The sequence below is a fragment of the Xenia sp. Carnegie-2017 genome, unplaced genomic scaffold (genome assembly GCF_021976095.1).
Source record: "Xenia sp. Carnegie-2017 unplaced genomic scaffold, XeniaSp_v1 HiC_scaffold_20, whole genome shotgun sequence".
Taxonomy (NCBI): Eukaryota; Metazoa; Cnidaria; class Anthozoa; order Malacalcyonacea; family Xeniidae; genus Xenia; species Xenia sp. Carnegie-2017.
The window spans coordinates 14,570,111-14,590,337 of record NW_025813483.1 but is presented as its reverse complement, the minus strand read 5'-3'; the positions used below and the strand labels follow the sequence as shown (position 1 = coordinate 14,590,337).

At 36.1% G+C, this 20,227-nt stretch overlaps 3 protein-coding genes and 1 long non-coding RNA gene across 6 annotated transcripts; 3 read left to right on the top strand and 1 right to left on the bottom strand.

Moving 5' to 3' along the window:
- The first annotated feature begins 117 nt into the window (after positions 1–117).
- On the top strand, positions 118–4,181 carry LOC124442788 (nuclear exosome regulator NRDE2-like). Of its 2 annotated transcripts, none has more exons than XM_046993282.1 (5): positions 118–273; positions 378–1,541; positions 1,632–3,241; positions 3,382–3,510; positions 3,867–4,181. In XM_046993282.1, exons 1-5 carry the CDS (start codon positions 156–158, stop codon positions 3,993–3,995), a joined length of 3,150 nt encoding a protein of 1,049 aa, XP_046849238.1. In that variant the 5' UTR covers positions 118–155; the 3' UTR covers positions 3,996–4,181. The 2 variants fall into 2 exon arrangements, with proteins under 2 accessions (XP_046849238.1, XP_046849237.1); XM_046993281.1 differs by having other exon boundaries at positions 3,382–3,582.
- LOC124442790 (serum response factor-like) lies at positions 4,018–10,814 on the bottom strand. The gene is made up of 5 exons (XM_046993285.1): positions 10,129–10,814; positions 9,710–9,970; positions 5,417–5,707; positions 4,921–5,307; positions 4,018–4,832 (listed from the first exon to the last, which is right to left on the bottom strand). The coding sequence occupies exons 1-5, from the start codon at positions 10,450–10,452 to the stop codon at positions 4,677–4,679; spliced, it is 1,419 nt and encodes a 472-aa protein (XP_046849241.1). The 5' UTR covers positions 10,453–10,814; the 3' UTR covers positions 4,018–4,676.
- A 278-nt stretch (positions 10,815–11,092) lies between these two features.
- LOC124442795 lies at positions 11,093–13,826 on the top strand. The gene is made up of 2 exons (XR_006947361.1): positions 11,093–12,118; positions 13,644–13,826. It is a non-coding gene; the product is annotated as an uncharacterized LOC124442795 (long non-coding RNA).
- Positions 13,827–14,699: 873 nt separating this feature from the next.
- LOC124442789 (E3 ubiquitin-protein ligase synoviolin B-like) lies at positions 14,700–18,697 on the top strand. Of its 2 annotated transcripts, XM_046993284.1 has the most exons (13): positions 14,700–15,046; positions 15,163–15,255; positions 15,374–15,526; positions 15,619–15,667; positions 15,901–16,004; positions 16,089–16,215; positions 16,286–16,385; positions 16,456–16,521; positions 16,594–16,996; positions 17,054–17,212; positions 17,279–17,336; positions 17,413–17,602; positions 18,072–18,697. In XM_046993284.1, exons 1-13 carry the CDS (start codon positions 14,918–14,920, stop codon positions 18,355–18,357), a joined length of 1,917 nt encoding a protein of 638 aa, XP_046849240.1. In that variant the 5' UTR covers positions 14,700–14,917; the 3' UTR covers positions 18,358–18,697. The 2 variants fall into 2 exon arrangements, with proteins under 2 accessions (XP_046849240.1, XP_046849239.1); XM_046993283.1 differs by having other exon boundaries at positions 16,594–17,212.
- Positions 18,698–20,227: the final 1,530 nt, after the last annotated feature.

The following is a 20,227-nucleotide window of genomic DNA, read 5'->3' as shown; positions in this document are numbered from 1 at the left end:
CTCGTTTCAAAAGGTTTTTGTTGATAGGTTTTGTTTTGAAAGCCAAAAAAGACAAACAAACTTTGAAGTTCCCGCGCTTGGCGGGTTTTGTTATGGCCGAGAAAGAAAGCCAGAGACTGGTAACTAAAGATGGCGGATAGAAGTGAAATTTAGAGATGTGTGACAAAAGCTTATTATTTCCTTGTACATCTCCAACTTCGAACGAAAAAGAAAATGCTGTACAAAGTTCGTGTTTGTTTCCATCTGTATCTATTCCCTCTTTGAATTCTAAAGGTATGTTAAGTTGGTAACAACCTAGAAGCCATTATTAATTTGCTATTGGCCTATTGCTATGGTATTTGTGTATAACAAAAACAAATAATCTTTCGATTTCGTAGAGTCATTTGCCTGGCTCTCAAATGAGAGCTACAAAGACGAAGGGGCGAAGGAGGATTGTCCTAAAGTAGAGGAGGAAGGGTTTGGATTAGAATCGAGTCAATCTAGTGATGACGAAGAAACAACGAAAGCAGAAAGCTCAGAAGAAAGAAGAGCTAGGAGAAAGCGTAGAAAAAAGGAGAAATCTAGGAAAAATAAACGGAAAAAATGTAAAAAAAACAGCGATGATATTATTTCAAAGTTGAGTAAGCGTCCTTCGACCATTTGGATCGAAGAATCTGGCTTAGACATTGATGAAGCGTATCGTGTTCATAAAAAACCTGATTACAATAATATTGGATTTGGAGGTTTGTATCGACTTGATGTTGCCCTTCATTTTACAAACCCTAAACTGAAATGCCTTGGATATAATGACTGGAAATCGTTTGAAAAAAGAAAGGACAAGAAAAAATCTTCATGCAGATATTGGGAAGTTCATACTCATTCATCAGATGATGTGATTGCCCTGGATAAAACTGGAAATGTTGGATTTGGTTTCAGCAATAATTTCTCTTATGTCCCTCTTGAGCTACCTGTAAAACATGTGACTGACGATAAAGAATCCCCTATTGATCCCAATGAATCCCATGTGTCTGTACTCTTAAACAAGACGCGAGATTTGAATCAGAGAGTTAGGGAAAATGTGAATGATGTTGATGCTTGGTTAGCCTTGGCCGATCATCAAGCATTGCAGGTCAATTCTACTGCAGAATCCTTGCTTAATACGGGAGTTGAAAAATACCAAAAATTCAATAAGTTATCGTTGGAAAAGAAGTGCTCCGTTTTGGAACAGGCTGTTGAAAAGAATCCTTCGTGTAAGGAATTGATTCTTGTATTCATGGATGTTTGCTCGGAAATCATGAGTAGTGAAAAAGTGCTAGAGAAATGGAAACAGTTATTGTTTTATCAACCTCAGCGCATCTCTCTATGGAGACATTATCTTCTCTTCTCTCAGTCTTGTTTCTCCGTTTTCTCGATAACGACAACCGTAGCCATTTACACCAAGTGTTTCACGACTTTATCTGCTATTCAATCTGGCCATTTCACATCTCATCAACCTGAAAATGACATCGAAGAAGGAATGCTTCAAATAGTGCTTCAGCTTTTGTTGTTTCTAATTCATTCAGGTAAATGTTTGCTGTAATTTTTTTGCCAGTAACGATACGTTTATGGCACGTGCAACGTTAATGAGAGGTTACATTTTCATTTACTTTCAGGGCAAACTGAGAAGGCTGTTGCAGCATTTCAAGCATTGATCGAGTACAACTGTTTCCCTCCGAGTGATGTTAATGATGAAAGTCTACTGCGATCTACTTTTGAGGATTTCTGGGACAGCGAAGTACCCAGGTTCGGCGAAGATAACGCACAAGGTTGGGGATGTTGGATGGAAGGGCAGAAGAGTCGAAAAGGGGAAGTTGTCTCTCTTCGTGATATATTCCCAACGACAGCATCTGAAAATGTTTTGTCGACCTCTCAGGTAGGTATTGATCATTCTCAAAAGTCCATGTACTGGTTGGAATTGGAAACGTCACGTGACGATGAGCAATGGTATCCAAAGAAGTCTAGCGATCACGAAGATGACGATGATCCTGACAGAGTTGTTCTTTTCCATGATATAAATTTCGTTCTTTTCAAATTCTCTCGTGAAGAGATTCGTTTCCGCCTTCTTTGCTGTTTTTTGTCCTTTCTTGGTGCTTCTTTAAATGTTCTTCATCGAGAATGCGATGAAATAGTTCAGCTCTTTCTACAAGATGAGCAGCAGTTCACATCGTTCATCGACGGATACGAAAATGCGACAAAAATCAACTCCTCTCGCATACTTTTTCTTCGTAATACATTCCATCAATCTTTACGCGTTTTCGGTGGAGATATTCAGAGCAAAGTTTGTTTTCACTGGCTTAGTTTCGAAACAAAACTTCTCACAGAATCAGGAAGACCACTCAGCAAACATATTTACAAGAGTGTACGTAAACTGGCCAAGTCTTTGTTGAAGTTAGAACAGCATCGTAACAATTTAAATCTTTGGTTTGCTTACGTACAACTCGAGTTCGTGTACGGAAACTGGGACGAGGCTAGAAGCGTAGTGACGTCAGTGTTGGGGCAATCAAGAAGTGTTAATGATGAGAACGTAAGCATGAATAATTTTCGTTTTGTTCGAATGTATTGTGAACTGGAGATGGGATTAAAGAAAGAAAAAAAGATTGCTTCAGAAGCCGTAAAAAATGCAGTCATAATCGCGATAATTTCTCTTGTGAGTGGATCATCGGCTCAGCTTACCCCAGCTCAAATTTTAAAGAATAGGAAATCTCTGCAAGATAGGAACCTCCTTCTTCTCCAGGATATACGTCTGTTCGATGAAATGACAGATAAGAAAAAAGAGCTCGTGATTAATTTCACAATATGTTACTCTATATTTCAATATTGGAGTGCAGGCATCGACGAAGCCATAAAAATTTTGAGCGCCATGTTAACTGCATTACAATCAATGGAAATAACTTCATTTTTTGGTTCGAAGTACAACGAAGACGTGATGATCTTTTACAGTAGATTGTATCGTTATCATTTAGAGACCAACTTCTGTTCAATCAAACCATTGAGGGATATTCTCGACGCGTCATTGAAATCTTTTCCAGAGAACCCATTTTTTCTCCAGTCTTTCGTAAACGTTCAACTAAAGTCATTTACCTCCTACACGATCAGACGCCATTTTGATCACGTGCTCGACAAGAGTTCGACGCCGTTTCCATGGTTTTTCGCTATAAAGTATGAGCAGCACAGACATAAAACCATTCAATCTGCCTTGATGGACAGCAACGACTTTACACAGGTGTGCTGTAAAACATTGCCGTTTGATAAAAAATCGTTTGATTTTAATTTTTATGCTACTTTGAATAAACTCTTCTCCATTTTCCCGAAAAGGGAAACTATCTCATTGAAAGACATTGAAGATTTTGTGCATTTGTTTAGGCAATTTATTCAACTCAACCTTCCCCCACGGGTGTGATGCATCGTTTGAGATCAGTGTACGAGAGAGCTATCCACCATAAAAGTGCCAGACATTGTGTAGCTATATGGAGATCATACATAAAGTTTGAGGTAGACAATGGTAATTTACGTCAAGCAAAAGCAATATTTTATCAAGCGTTACAAAATTGTGCTTGGGTTAAGGTTAGTTCGAGATCTGCATTTCCTTTTAAGTGCCTATGAATCATGCTGAACTTGTAAGGAATTTCTTTTAAACAAGTTTTTGTATGCTTATCTGTCAAGTACAGAAATTTTGGTTTTGTGTTAATTAGATAATTTATGGTCAGCTGTTTGCTAATTAACGTGTATTCACATTACACAAAGTTGCTTTATCTCATGTTGGTCATCAACTAAGAGCTAGCAAACATTGTATAATTTTATTATAGTTCTTGTCGTGGTACTTTAAGAAATAATTTTTCTTTATTCAGGCTTTGTACTTGGATATAGTGAAGCTGTTTCCTGAATTGTACCAAGATGTTTACGACATGATGGTGGAAAAGGAATTGAGGATTCGAGCACCGCAGGAAGAAATAGAACTGCTTCTTGAAACTCAGTGAATTTAACGAAACACGTCGACAATTGTTATGTTATACATCTCTTTAAACGCTGAATCTATGATAACACTGTGGTTATTTACAAATTACTACAAAATACTATATACAATCGGAATGTACAAATTATTTTCTAACAATAATGTTATGTTATGTCTCGTCACAATTAAAATCGACTATCAATACTTCAAAGGCACTCTTCACGCCTTCTTTAAACATCACGCCATCTTTCCGGTTCCGCGTGCGAACGGAACAATAATGTTCCGTTATGTTTATCATGTGATTTTTTGGCAGCTCCTGAGTTCATATGAGGAAGAACTGCTTTTCGATTAAAAACAAAGAGCGGATATCGTCACCTTTCAAAAAATACATATTATTTCCTCAAATTGTTCTCAATTTTAATAGAAATCCTAAAACCATGAACACCGAGCTTTTAACACCAAATAAAAGAAATCCACGCCAAAAGACAAACAACACATGCCGTATCCTTTACGATAGATGGTTCCCACAACCAGTACATCGAACCATACAATAACACATGACTTCTTTACATCCTAACGCAATCAATTCCGCAATGGCAAGAAACGTCAATCACTAAAGACAATTACGTCAACATGACGTAATGTGTGATTGCGTTATAGAACGCAGTCGTTCTTTCTTCTGCAACAGCATGAGCAAACGACGTCATTATTTATGTGAGCCCATGTTCTTCTCCATTGCTCCTTCCGCGTGCACAGTAAGAGAACTGGGATCGACCAATCCTACCATTTCATTTGTAGAATTGTGGTTGTCATGCATCCCATTTGAATGATGCTGCAACGAATTCGAGTATTCCTGATGCACCTGTGAGGAATAAGGTTAATACTTGGTGAGAAGATATTTATTTAAAAAAAAATTATATGTACAATGACATACACAATGAGATATTTACCTGGAGTTGCGTTGGTACATGTTGTAAAGAAACAGGAATACCTTGATTGGTAACAATGTTACCATCATGCATAACAATATGTGACTGAACAGATGAATCGCCATCATTTTGAGTGGTAGGAGGTGTAGCATACAGTAAACTACCAGAGTTGTAAATCAATGGCATATTCCCACTGGTGTAGACCGCGGCATTGTTCTGACTGCTCTCGTTTCCTGGCATGGACAAAACGTTGATTGGAACGCCTGACATATGTCTGTGGTGGCCTGGACTCTCACCGCCAGCATGCTCGGGACTTCCGTGATGATTATGTGACGTCACCGTCGAGTCCATGTGTGAGTTTGCAGATGTTGTTGCTGCCTGCATTCGGTGGAGATGTGGATTAACCACCTTAAAATGGAACATGTAAAGTACGTAAGAAAGGAACGTGATATGAGATTGTAACTCTGAAATGGTACAAATCCAACATACACAAACACACGAAAAAAGAAATGCTTACCTGAGGAAGAGGTTGCTGCCCACCAGAACCCAACTGATATGCTCCATTAGGGAAAGTTGCTCCTGGAGGTGAAAATATCGTAGCGTAGCCTGCACCATGCACGGTCTGGACTGAAAGGGATTGGACACCAGACTTAGACGCGTTCAATGCTTGTGTTGTTGATGGTGGTAAATAGGTAGTCATCGGAAAAGAACCATTTCCAGCTGTTTGCAAAGTGATTCCGGTCATGGAACCGCTGCCAGCTTGATTTAAGTCGATATTCTGATTCAGGAATATGGATGCTTTCCCGTCCTAGGCAAAATATGATTGACAGACGGTTAGAATAGATACAACATCTGTTTCGTTTAATGTGCAAAAAGATCATTCAAAGGAATGTTTCACAATAAGAGATTTCACCTGTTACCACATACATAGATACATATATCATATATTTCAGGTCTCGTAAAAATCATAACGTGATTTCATTGTAGTATTTGAAAAAAGTTCATTCGACTAGAAAGAAGTAATAATTTTCCTCAATAAAATAACGAGTTTAAACCAAGTGAATGTCACGTGTCAGTGGACCAAGAGAAAAACGATTTGTTTTGGCATTGTTACGGGTATTGTTATGATAATATATGGTAATATTTGCTATGAATTTGCACTGTTAATATATATATTGCAACTTTATTACATATTCTGAACTATAATAGATTTTTACTTTGTTGTATGGGAATAACTACAGCAAAACCAGCCAATTACAGTCGAGTATCATTCCATAGCACATCATTACAGGAACACGGAATAAACAGAAGTTTTCGGCAAGAAAATATAAAATGATCAAGATATTGACACGTTCCTAAATGACTATATGTAGTCATATTGTATAGAGGCAACAGTTACTATCTTATTTTCTATTTACAACTTGAGAGTACAAATGCGATAAAAAATAAATCCCGGACTGTGGAAAAATCCACTTTGTCCGCTGAACGTTATAATGACAATCCATTGGCAACATTCTTCTGAGCTACTCCAATGAACTGATGTCAATATCTAAATGCTCGTCTCTCTTATCCTAACAAGCTTTCATTTTCTACTTCACTAAGTATGATGTGACGTATATATGTTACACAATGAAAAGAAAGATGAGAAAACTCAAAGAATCACAATAAAAAACACTTTGCGAGGGTCGAGTGTTCATGTCATCACTATGGCAACAAGCCCACAATAAAAAATTCAGATACGCCGCCCTCTTTAATTATCACACCCAGTTGAAAGTAAAAGGGCTAACAAATTGGAAATCATTTCCAAAAATAGTCTAGATCACCTTGTAAAGGTATACCGCTAAATCAAGTGTCAATATTTTCGAACAATATTGCCTTAGAAGTGGACGAGAGATCTATGGGAAAATAACAGTGAAATAGAGCAAATAATTCAAATAACAATATTAGAAGTTTTAATATTGTTACCTAAGAAACCATTGGTACATAAGAACCCAACAGAATAAAGTACAGCTTTCACATAATGTTGCGAGTATGATTGTTAAACAATAACGGGGTGTGTTTAGAGGGATGCATTGACTGTATAATAGGCTATTATTATGTATTATTACAGGCTAAAGAGCTGTATACTTTGACAGAGCAAGAGTGCACCTTGCTAAAAACTTCAGGCTAGGGTTCCATACAACCTTTTGGAAGAATACAGATGAACCTCTCAACCCTCTAGAAGAACATAGATATACCTCATTCACCTGCTATATGAGTAAGGATCTACTCACGAACATTAACTGCATTGAAGTTTCTCAAGTACTTACGTTAACGGAAGCATTTTTCAAGCCTTACATTTGTCGGTTTTTAAATTGATTTTCTCATTTTTTAAAGAATTTTTTGTAGCACTTGGACATAACTGCTTGTCCTCCTACTGTTGGACTACCAGTTACCCATTTTTTTGTAATTCTTTCATAAAGAACAAACGAGAATTTTCCGCAATTACAACGATTCTTTGTAAGATAAGCGAGGTTTCGTCAGAGTTTCTTCATTAGCAATAGTTCACTTGTTATATTAATTAAATTGTTATAATTATTTCAGACGGGTGGTCATAAGGTCCGATAACAGTTCGACAAAAAACGACAAAAAGTGTACAAATCATCAATCATGAACTAAAATGAGCTCTATCGAGAGTACTATAATGGACCAACGAGGCTCTCAAAAACATAAATATCAAATCACCACAGGTCTACTTTATGCACCAGGCAAAAATTAGAAAACATGAATACAGACAGATTCTTATTTTGTAGTGATGTAATGGTTAAACAAAGAAACTTTTATCCTGATCAGATGTACTCGCTACATCAAAGAAGAATCCACAATAATATCTCAGAAGTAAATGCAAATATCTCAACTATGTCGATATCTTTGACATATTAGCATACTTGTAATAATACACCAAAATAGCGGTATGCTAATGAACCCTAGCCAAGATCTATTTTATTGTAGAGTCAAATATGTTTTTTCGTTTGAAAATGCAATAACATGTAAAAAAGTGTAGCTATACGTGTAAAACTTAGAATTTGAAGTTTCTCGTTGAAAAAAAAGCTTAGGAAGAAGGCGATATGCGCGAAAGAAAATGAGAAAACAGGGTTTAATAACCTTTCTTTGAAGACAAAGTCAGAGTTACACATAAGGCTTCATAAATACATCTCCAACTTACTCTTGACACCCCGAACAGACATGTATGGTTAGCAAACAATTGACATAGCATGAAGCACACGCTATTCATTTATGTCCTAAACTGGACAAGAACCTTGAAATAAGAGGCCATATAAGCATTTTTATCGAAATGCTTAGTAACGAAATCATCCATTGTAGATCTTGTACATCATAAGACGATCAAGGAATACCATCAACATATATCTGGCTCAATAATCTATCAATGCTCATCAAAATATATTTCAAAGTCGTCGAAGCTATTTATAACAGCAAATGAGCCGGACAGCTGTGCTGGGAAATACCATATTAAATACATTAATGTCCTATTTTGCCCAAACAATACCCAAATTCTGACCTTAACACCGGTAAGAAGAGCCTCGTTTCAGTATGCTCACTTGAAATTGCCCAGGTTTTGGGATTTAGTACAACGTAAACTACTCATATGAAATGATAATCAAACAATTAAATCTCTTTTAAGTATTGTATTTAAGACAAAAGAGCACTCAAATGTATCGCTAGAACGCAAAGCGATGTCAAGAAATCAAGTCTGCATTCAAATAAAATACCAAAGAATTGATGCTGACATTTGATATCATTTTACTAATTAGTGTAATGCAACACAGATGTCTTATGTAGCCAAATTTATCATCATCATGCTTGCATCGGCGAGTTATGCATTCGGCTTTAAAAACAAACGTTTTTTTCGTGATAACAAGTCTCCTCTTTTTTATCGCATGAAATGTTCATTTATGCTAAGAAATTATGCTAGAACCCGAGGCAGGAGTTTCAGAATGTAGATTTTTTCATAATCTTTAAATTAAATTCAAGTTTTTTCCAAGGTTCGATCGTCTATCTTGTAATGAAACCATTAGCAAAGTTTAGTCAGACACACAAAGTTTATGAGCAAAACATTGGTCTATTCTCAACAGTTTTACGAGAAATTAGTCGTCTTTCATAGGGGAATTCATACAATGATTGATGCGCATTACAACAACATGCATAATCCTGCTAATTCCTAACACAGCGGCCAAGAGCAAAATGTTTGAAATTCCCTGAATACCTAAGCCGAAATCACCAATTTATCTCTACATAGAAACCACTGTTAGAAATATGACAATCGTGATATTACATATTATATAAATTAATGACCCGACATTATGAATTTCTCAAGGGAAAATTGAAAAGTCCCGAAATTTGTTGGATTTCCTAAAATGGGAATACTTTTGTGTTGACGTGCTCCCTTATAAAGACATGCCAGCCATATATGGCCCTTATGGCAAACTTACGCGAAATATGAATGAAGACTAAACACTTCATCACAAAAAAGAGCAACATTTACAGTAATTACAGCAAAATCACAAAAAAAAGTAAAAAACACGTCCAACATAGAAAGAGGAACTAAAGTGAAGCCGTTTACAAAATGGCGTCGTTGTTTACGTCAAAAAGAATCGTTTGTAGCCGATCTCGAAAAACCAGTAATGAGTATAAAGAACTTTTGACTTGAATACGAGTAAATTGAAAAATAGAGGTAACAAGAAATTTAATTCAATAAACAAAGCTATGTTATAAACTTTATTGTATAAGTAATAATGTTGAAAGAACAAACCTTGTCGCCATTGACTGCAGTTTCATGGGAAGAATAAGAAAGGTCCGGTTCTTCATAACCAGTTGCGGACATACGTTGGTCAAGGGCTACAGTGTTGAGAGCAGGGTCTGGAGAATTTAAGCATGTCTGTATCAAGGCTTTACCACTCTCTGAAGTTATCATTGGTTGAAGTTTCCGCGTTGCAAAAGTATAGACATGACCTGTTTCTGATGCAACAAGAAGCATCACTTGTGTGCCAGTTAAAGTACTGAGCTCGTAAGCCTACAAAATATCGACAATATTTCTTCATTATCAAAAGCTCATAAAGTCCATGCATGGTCTTGCGATGTATTTAACAATCAATGCAGAAATTTCAAGGCACAATTGCACAAAACTCAGACGTAATATTGCTATATTGACGTGTATATATACGAACGAACCTTCTTCATTATGCCGGTCTTCCGCTTGCTAAAAGTTGTATATCTTCTCAATTTATTATCAATATATTCCATTTTTATCTTCACTCGACCACGAGTTTTCTTTCCTGGTTTAATACCGATCTTACTATCCTCAATATCCTCATGATCCGATGAGCTACTGTTTATTTCGTCGACATCTCTTTTTACACCCCTATGTAAATGCTGTTGTTGTTGTGATTGCTGCATGTCGCCTTCCGTGACTGTCTCGTTGTTTTGTTGAGTCGAAGTTTCAATGTTTCCCTGAGTGATGATAGTCTCACTTATTTCATTCTGATCGTTGTCCATGTTGTAGGAAGCTTTTTATATGGCAGAAGGAATAATAACACACGTGCCGGGATACTTATTTGGGGAAATCAACGCCGTATATGGCGAAGCAATCGTTTAGATACCATATTTGGACATACGTCTTTTTAGATTCACTTCCGGCGTGTTAAACATCATTGATCTATCGATAGGTACTGTTCAAATGCGTGCCTTTGAACGCCGAAAATGCGTGCAATTACTTTCGCATTGCTAATCTTTTCAAATGAGCAAATTCTTCGTAATATAGTCCATTTCATATTTGACGAACAAAATGGCGCAATAGCTAATTCTTGTTGATATTATAGGGCGCAATCGTTTGCTATGCCAACGACGTTGGCATCAATCTAGCATCTAGGCAGCTCATGTCACTTATCCTCAATTTTGCGTAAGCAGCTCTTTTATTTGAACATGCAAATGTCACCGTGGCTAAGGGAAGATATTAGGTCATTCTTGCCAATTTTTTCTTCATTGCACAGACTTATTCGGGAAAAATGGCCCAACATGTTCACTTCGTATTTCAGCATAAAGCCCCTATACCTTTTTCGGGACAAAAAAACTATAAACACTAAGAAATGGGTACGAAAAGGTACGCCGCCAAATAATCTTCAGTATATTTGTAAAAAGATGAGCTGTCGTGGATAAATTTTATCATTTGTTGTCGTTTTGAATGGTTAAACACTCGAGTAATATCGGAATAATAGTAATGCATTTTGACAGTAATCTTGTTGGTTGTTGGAACTGTTGATTGAAGTAAAAACCTACGTTACGTGTAGAACAAAGAAATGAAAGAAATCATTTGAAAGTCACGCCTTTATCAGTAATCAATTATCAGGGTTCCGATTGTTATTTGTACTCATCTAAAAGTACACAAATTGACAAATCATAAAATATCATTGTTTTCAAATATAACACCAGCTGAAAACGTACGAAATTACGATAGAGTAAAAATGTGGCCATCACGACAAAATTCAATTTTATGACGCGAGCAAGGTTACAAAAAAATTAACATTTCCATATTTGTAGCTCATTTTCAAAACGTAACAGCCTTTCACAGGACAATTTAAAACCTAAAACTTCTTTTGTATGAATTTTGCCGTTATATTCTTGTATTTGTCAAGCAATCAATGGGGATCTAAATTCACCTAATTTATGGTCCATTTTCCCGGTCAACAGCGACAAGAAAGAATTATGTCGTAAGTCGGATGACGTAGTATTTTACTAATCAAGTTGTTCTTCCTATTGCGAAAACTTTTTAAGTCTTTACAGATATATTAACAGAGTCAACAAGATGCAATGGATGAAAATGTACTAATTTGACCATGTGACGGAAGATAACGGAAGAACAGCTTACATAATCTTTTGGGGATGCTCGGTTTCGAAAATCATCCCACTTACGTATTCCTAAAGCCCGTTCCATGACGCCGGTTTCGCATGGAGTGTATTTGAGCCTCTAATCTCACAGTCACAGCATGATGGATTTTGTAAAATTTGCCAACATACACAAGTTTGAAAAATAGAGAAACGTTACAGCAGCCGATATCTCAACCAAACAAGACCAATCTCGTGGGAACGCTGTCTCCATTGTTCAAATTCCGAGGATCTTTTTGATACATCGTAAGCATCGAAGAAAACGGGAGATTAGATGGAGGTGGTATAAACAAAACACAATGTATTTATATTTTGACATATCCAGGAAACGAGTCCGTCACATTACTTTACATTTCTTTCAAAAGGTTTATTCCAATGCTGTTATTATTCAATTAAACAGAGTCCACAGATTGTGTGGGTTGACGAAGGAGGAAAAACTTAGCATGCCGCAATTTTTTGGCTCGTCAACTTTAGTACATTGCGGTCTAATAATTGTGGGAATATAGTTAATGTTTGAGAACCTCGTTGGGAATGTTTTGATGTTCTTGAGTGCAGCACGATGGGAAAACCTGCGAATTTCGGCATTTTTTTAAAGCTCCCAACAAGCGTTATTGTGTTTTTTATTGTATTGACTGTTTCCCATCGGAATGAATATTGTTGCTAGTGTTTTTTGACTCGACAAAGACGCCCACTGAGCTGAATTACATCACGCTCGTTTTTTGATTGTCTGCAATGCAGCATAAATTATGCTAAGTGGGCCAAGACAAGATATTTCTTTGAGAGGGGGTGTAAATTTTTAACATATTACACTTGCTTGTATTTTTAAATGAATAAACGGAAAAAAATTACTAATGAATGGTAATCCCCCTCTTTCTTTGCCGGTGTCAGTGATTATGTTTGAAAAAGTTACTCACGAATAATCAGTGATCTCCACGTTCTTGTTGTTTGAAGTCAGCTTGAGTTTCTTAGCATTCTCTCTATTTGGGCAAAGATAATGAGTTGTTAGGTTTCAGCTGAATATTTCAAAATCATGTCAATTGATTAAATGTTTAAAATATTTTGCTGATGAATTATTTTTCGTATATTCATGTGTTAAATTATGTTTTGACGATAGCGTCGGAGTTTGGCCAAATCTGAAGTGCTTTGGAGAGAGTTTAATATCGTAAAATAACCAACAGGCAATAAATATTTATTGTTCATTACCAACAGGTGATTGCAAAACTGCTAAATCAACGATTGCAGCAAAAGTTGCTACGAAACTTAGTTTCCGAAAACTGCATTGAAAATTTCCCAAACTACGTTGCAAAACATTGTTAACGATGAAATATTCAGCACTGGCAATCATAAATGGCCAAACAAAACATCGAATATCTAAAATTTTTGACTTTCATAAATCGGAGCTCCAAAAATGATTTGAAAAATCAAGTCCCAGTATCAAAACCCGAGATTACACGACAGTAAAAGTACGCACAATCTCACGATAGATTACAAAACATGACGGTTGGTTTCTAAAATCTTACCGGAGAATCTCAAATTATATAGTTTTTCGTTTTAACTTTATAAAGACCTTTGACATGTCACTATATCAGCTGTATTATGTTCCAGCTCACCTTTAGTTCAATTTTGTCAATGAAATGTTGACATAGAACATAATAAACATTAAGATTTGGTTTCAAATAAAAATTATCTTATCAATATAAACAAGACAAAAAAGACAGTTGTCAAGTCAACAAAGATAAAAAGTTGTAAACTTCCGACGTTTATAAAAACGACTGTACAACAGACTTTGTTTTTTTGTTGCTAAGGTCAACTTGATGGAAATCGCTAGAAGATAACTCGCGTTTTAAGGACAGATGAGAGAAGAGTCATGTTTAATTAATACAACCTGGTTTTTATCAATTTATATAAACATTTTGTTTTGTTAATTGTAACATTAGTCGTACTGTATTTAAAATACCATATTAAAAGAGAAGCGTTGCTTTCCTGTAGATTGTATTAGTCCAGTATTTGCTTGTGTCTGCAGTCAGTGAACACAAAAATATTTGCATATAGTAGCACGAGGAGTGTGAGTAGACAACAAGAAGTAGGATGGCTAAGTAAAAGTTACTGCCCTCCAAAAAATGAACTAAGTAACTAACTAGTAATTACGTTAGGTTTCACAGAACAAATCATTTATCTGTCAACATTGGCATTCATTATGTAAATGGTTTGAACCCGGGAGTATCGTTATAATACAATGACGTAAGAACCAGATAACAAATACGGCTAACCTGACGTTTACTCCTCATTTGACTCTGAAGATGACTACCACTAAGGTTGTTGAAACGTCAGTCAACATCAACAAAAACAGTTCTTCTCAGGACTATACTAACCTGGACGATCTACATCTACAAAACTATTGGCATTCGTCTTAGCACTTTGCGTTAAGGTGAACCAAAGGATTTTGTCAAAAACATTGGCCAGGAAATCTCAAACAGTATATTAAATTATGAATTAAAACGATAAAATTTTTATCACGAAAACTTGTAAAAAACTTGCAGCCACGAGAAAATGACAGTGGTTCTTAAAAGTAATAAACTAAACTATCCTTTTAACAGTGTAACTGCTATATTTATCAATTTATTAAGCCATACCATATACGGTAAAAATTAGAAGATATCTTTCTTTTCTTGTGTCTTTTTTAATTTCACGCTCCGATTTCGATTTGCGCCTTTTCTGAAAATTACTCTTTACAAACTCTTTGTGAAAGATAATCATTTTAATAAGACCCTTTCAACATTGAATATTTAAAATGTTTAACATTTCAATAGCATTTTTTGTGTTCTTTTGCATCAAGTGCCATTGGCATGGACGGCGCGTTTGTCAACCTGACAATTTACAGGCAATACGTTCGGTAGAATTTCGGATATACTCGTAAAATCCCCGGATGTACGACGTGTTTACATTTTATTCGACTTTACATGAAATCATCCACGTATTTTGTTGATTTTCGCTCATTTTCTGGTAAAATAAAAATGTTCTCAAGTTACCACTGAACGTTTAGAAGAATAAGCCATTACCATTGTGATATATTGTCAAAATGCGAGGCTGGTTATTAAGTATTGGAAGTATTGTTCTGACATGTTTGGTATTAGGGAATGCGTACCATCAAAAAAGGCAATTTTATCCTTCAGTCGTCTACATTACCAAGTCCAACCCAAGCTTAGCGGTACGTCGATGTGCCACGGATAAGTTTGTTTTTGCTACAGTTGATATTTTACAAAAGATTGAAAACTACAAAAAAACCGTACTTGATTTCGACTGAATCATGATGGTACAATTTAGGTGCTCTATTTGCAAGCCTTCGTGTTTGTTTTACTTCTTGGACAACTGTCTCGAAAAATGTTTTTTGGTCAACTGCGAGCTGCTGAAACTGAGGTATGAACATCATTAGCTTTATCAAATACTCTGCCTTCCTCTAGAACCGCCACTGACTTTATGCCTTCATATACTGCCATACTTTCAATTGAGGTTGACATTATCATTGTTTCCATAGCATCTAATTGAACGATCATGGTATGCTGTGACAGAGACTTGCCTGGCATTCACAGTGTTTCGAGATAACTTCAGTCCTCTCTTTGTTGCCCAGTTCACCATGTTATTATTTCTCAAGTGTTTTCACTGGTTGTCTGAGGATAGAGTGGAATATGTAAGGATAAATACAAACTGTCATGATTTTGTGCTCCCCGAACATGCTCAGTACATCACTTTAACTACAGCTATTTCTCTTTTTACCACAAGATGGAGAGAAGTCCCTTGATTTCTTTTCTCTTTCATTTTCGAGTCTTAAGTAAGTAAAAATATGGTTAATTTTGTGTTCTACAACATGGAAAACTAGTCATTAATCCAATCTTTGCATCAATAATGTGATGACCATGACTTACACCATAGGATAAAAGGTTATGGTTAAGGATTAATTTTGCATGTTTGTGGAACTCGAAATTATTACTGAAAATAAAAGTCTACATATGTATGTTGTGAAGGAAGTAATCAAAACAATGTATTTATATGATAATTTTTTAGGTCTTCTGACCTTACTTGGAACTCTAGACTCTGTGCTCATTCATAAAGCTTATCACAGCATCCTCACAAGTGGAGCTTCAACACAACTTGTGTTTGGTTTTGAGGTGATTATTCTTTGTGTTTGTTATGCTTTGCTTTAGGAATTATGGATGTTGCATTCATGGAAGGGGGGTGTTCTTATTTTGTAGTATGCCATATTGTTGACAATAGTTGTTGCCGTGTTTATGAAGTATGTTCTACATACAATTGATTTGCAAAGTCCAAATCCTTGGGAAAATAAAGCTGTTTGCATTTTATACAGCGAGCTTATTATGGGTGAGAAATTGTGTTTTGTGAATGCATCTAAAATTATATTTTCTTAACATGTCAAATTCTAATATTTCAGGTTTCATTAAATCCTTGCTTTACATTATATTTATGTTGATAATGGTTCGTGTCCATACATTTCCATTGTTTGCTATCAGACCAATGTACTTAACCTTCCGGTAAGGAACAACTTTTCTTTGCCACACATATTTTTAAAAATAGTTATAGTTCTTGATTTATATTCTTAAGGTCATTCAAGAAATCTGTGAGTGATGTGATTATGTCCAGAAGAGCAATTCTCAACATGAACACACTGTAGGTTGTCTTTTGTAAACATCTTTTGGAGGATGAATTTTTTATTCGTTGTGTGTATGTGTTTATTTTTAGTTATCCTGATGCCACACCAGAAGAACTTGCGAATGGAGACAATGTATGCATCATTTGTCGTGAAGAGATGACTGGTCAAGCAAAGAAGTTACCTTGTAATCATATATTCCATGTTAGCTGTCTACGTTCATGGTTTCAACGTCAGCAAACCTGTCCAACATGTCGTATGGATGTGTTGCAACCACCTCGTGTGACACAACCTGCACCACCTGCAGGTGTTGAAGTACCTCCTCAAGCAGGTGGCGGGCCTCCTCCATTTCCCATGTTTCCGAGGGGGTTCTTTCCACCAGGTGCCCATCCTGTTGCACTCCAAGCTGGTATTCCTGTTCCCCCACCACCTGCTCCACCATTTACACCTGGGCAAGTTCCCCCACCACCATTTGCAGCTGGGCAAGTTCCCCCACCACCATTTGCAGCTGGGCAAGTTCCCCCACCACCATTTGCAGCTGGGCAAATTCCCCCACCACCATTTGCACCTGGGCAAGTTCTCCCACCACCATTTGCACCTGGGCAGGTTCCCCAACCACCATTACCTGGACAAGCTCCCCAACCAGCTGCTCCAGGTCAAGTTCCCACCTCATCTGCCTCATCTAGTTCTCAGTCACCATTCCCAAACATGGTACATTATTCCATCAATTTTTTGCATTGGTGTAACATTTCATTACATTCATCCTTTGTTATTTAGGTACCAGGCTTTCTTCCACCATTTCTCCCTCCATTTCCAATATTACCTCCTATGCTTGGTAAGTTGGCAATCTTAATTTATCAAGTGTTAGAAAATGCAGTTTGAATCTACTAATTTACTTTTTACTTTGTTAGGATTTCAAAACCCCATGAATGCATCAAACATTAATCCATGTTTATCTCTGGAAGAACTCCAATTGATGGAAGGTGTTGAAAGAAGAAATGTTGAAGCCCGTATTGCAGTTTTGAAAAATATTCATTCTTTACTTGATGCTGCGATTTCACAGCTAAATCAATATTCAAAGGTTGTGACTGGAAAACCTCCGTAAGTAGTTTGTTAGCAAAAATTACGCTATTTAAATTATGCGTTGCATTGCATTACGATCAACATTTACAAACATGTAACGAACGTTAACTTGAAAACTTGATTCATCAGTTATATTTGCTGATACTTTACTTCAACCGAACAAAGTTCTGTTTGTTTTCAAGTTTTGATGGAGTGAAATTCTGCGTGAGCATTCAATATTCAAACTTTGTCCATTGGATAGCAAAAATTTTTAAACTTGTAAAAAAAGGTGTTGATATTTTTCTGACGACAAAGAAATTTCGTAATCTTATATTTTTTTTCTTTTTGAAAGGTTTTATAAATGTTTAAAAAAAACTTGCTATCCAATGGATAACGCTATCCTGGCTTCGTGCAACCGGCCCCTGTATAACAATAGTTTAGTGTAAGTTTACTTCAAAATTTTCTTTTCATTGGCACTAAAATAACACAACAAGAAACATGTTTTTAGGAGCACTTTTACACCAGACGCTGAATGCACAGCTGGAACATCTAGTGCCAGTAATGTTGCACCTGAAGGCGAAAACCTTGTATCATCAACTGCAGATATCCCTGGACCGAGTATGACTGGTACAATAGATGACGTACTAACATCTACATCTGATGTAACACAACCTAAGCCTGAACCAATCATTGCAGAGAACGCCAATAAGGAGAACCTTGAGTCTAGCAATGATGATTTACGTCAACGAAGAATCTTGAGATTTTCATCTCGACCTGATAACGAAGACGAGTAATTTGGAAGACATTAAAGAAATTATAGAAAATTTTCCAGTGTGTTGGTGAGATGGAAGAAAAAATGTAGTACCATAGAATAATGAGATGTAATAAAACGTTTTGTACATATCGCAGTCACCAAAACCACATAATCTGACGATGTTATTAATTATAGTTTTTGTGGATAGCTTGTATTGCACGAGATCAGACCATAGAAACCATTCGCTCTTAAAGTGCCTATGCAGTGAAATTTTCATACATTGTTTTATTTGCTTATTCAAAAGTACTTGCTCTCAGCATCATTTTTATAGAAACAAAGTTAAATTTTGTCTTTTTAGATTGAATTTATAAACGTCAAAAGTGGCGGTTTTTGCTTTTTTTTTGAAACTACTAGCTAACCCAAAGCTTTCAATAATTCTGAAGTCGAAATTTTTTGAGACAACGAGAAGGAAGCGGAAGGTTTAATGGAGCATAGCAGTGAATCAACTGAATCCTCTTTCGGATTATTGTTCCTGTGACGAATATTTGATGGTATTGTTTTTCAGCAGCCAAGAATTTGGCTACATTTAGTTCAATGTCAGAATATGTTCTGAAGGGCGTGAAATCTAGAACAGATAAAGTCATGTGTTTCAAATATCTGACAATGTGATGACAAACATCACTTCAAATAAAGGAGTTGATCACGAGGCATGTGACAAATATCTCGACGATTCCTTAAAAGAAAGGAAATGTAAGAGCAAACTTCCTGTTTAAAGAGATTCTTAGAAATGATTTACCACTCCCCCACACTTTCCATTGAAGTCTCTTGACTTTGGAGAGCAAATCAGGAAAGAAAGCCTTCGTTTAAACGAAAAGTTCATATATCTGCATAAGATCCTGCCCATCCTCAATTAACTTTCAATTGTGATGACGTAACGACATGCCAAAGCTTTGATATCAGCTTTTAGTCTTACCCTGAATCGTGGCGACTATTCTGCTACTACACAATGGTATTACAGAAAAAAATAATAGTATTTATTTGGAATACTCCACAACAAAAATTTCTCGCGGTAGGTTAGTAAAAGTGAACTGTAAATCTATAACTGTACCAACTAACGTTGGTATTATAAAAATCGTCTAGGCTGGCGTTAAACACCATGCCATTTTATTATCTGCTTTTTACCATTTAAGAAATTGCGAGAGGCTGAAGCCACAAGGTTCGTCTAAAACACTTTTCGCTTTATCTATCCACACTTGCCCAGGTGTGGATAAACCAAACTGTGTTTTAGACGATTTGAAAATACATGACGCCCATCATGTTATTTTACGACTTTACAATAGCGTCGAGTAAAACAGCAAATATTCTTATGGCCTAGTTTTAAACTCAAAATTAACTACCTTGTGTTTTAAATTGCTCTGCAAGATTTGTGTTGAAATAATCAGAAAAGATGAGCACTTTATCAGTACAATAAAGTTATCGTTTGTATAAAGCTGAACCTTTCAATTTGTGGCATTTACGAAAAAACTGTGTGATTTTTTTATGATATGGCAAAAGACGTAATATATAATATTGTACCATACCCTGTAACCATAAGTTCACTTGTCATTTGTGGCTGAACAATTCTTGAAAGGACATAAATATTCTTTTTTCACAAACACTCCATGCACCTTGTATTTGTGGCGTGTTCTTGTTGCCATCATCGTACCAACTACCACGCTTAACAAAAATAAAAGACAATAAATTGCATACAGTTTAACAGTAATAATGTTTTTGCCACGCAACTATGAAAGCATAAAAGTTGCAACACATGCAAAAATAGGTACGTAATGCGTACTTGTGGGTTGTATATCAAGTATGTTGGTCCGCTACAAAATGAAGTAGATTACTGAAAATAGTTTGAGTAAAATTAC

Bases quoted from the DNA above. Each gene is read 5' to 3' on its own strand.
- LOC124442788 (XM_046993281.1), top strand. From the start codon at position 156: ATGTGTGACAAAAGCTTATTATTTCCTTGTACATCTCCAACTTCGAAC. The intron at 3,242-3,381 runs GTGTGCTGTAAA...GCATTTGTTTAG, and splicing joins ACAGCAACGACTTTACACAG to GCAATTTATTCAACTCAACC. The intron at 3,583-3,866 runs GTTAGTTCGAGA...TTCTTTATTCAG, and splicing joins AAAATTGTGCTTGGGTTAAG to GCTTTGTACTTGGATATAGT.
- LOC124442790 (XM_046993285.1), bottom strand. From the start codon at position 10,452: ATGGACAACGATCAGAATGAAATAAGTGAGACTATCATCACTCAGGGA. The intron at 5,708-9,709 runs GTTTGTTCTTTC...TATTTTGCCTAG, and splicing joins CTGCAGTCAATGGCGACAAG to GACGGGAAAGCATCCATATT. The intron at 5,308-5,416 runs GTAAGCATTTCT...TTCCATTTTAAG, and splicing joins GGCAGCAACCTCTTCCTCAG to GTGGTTAATCCACATCTCCA.
- LOC124442789 (XM_046993283.1), top strand. From the start codon at position 14,918: ATGCGAGGCTGGTTATTAAGTATTGGAAGTATTGTTCTGACATGTTTG. The intron at 16,386-16,455 runs GTAAGGAACAAC...TATATTCTTAAG, and splicing joins CCAATGTACTTAACCTTCCG to GTCATTCAAGAAATCTGTGA. The intron at 16,522-16,593 runs GTAGGTTGTCTT...GTTTATTTTTAG, and splicing joins ATTCTCAACATGAACACACT to TTATCCTGATGCCACACCAG.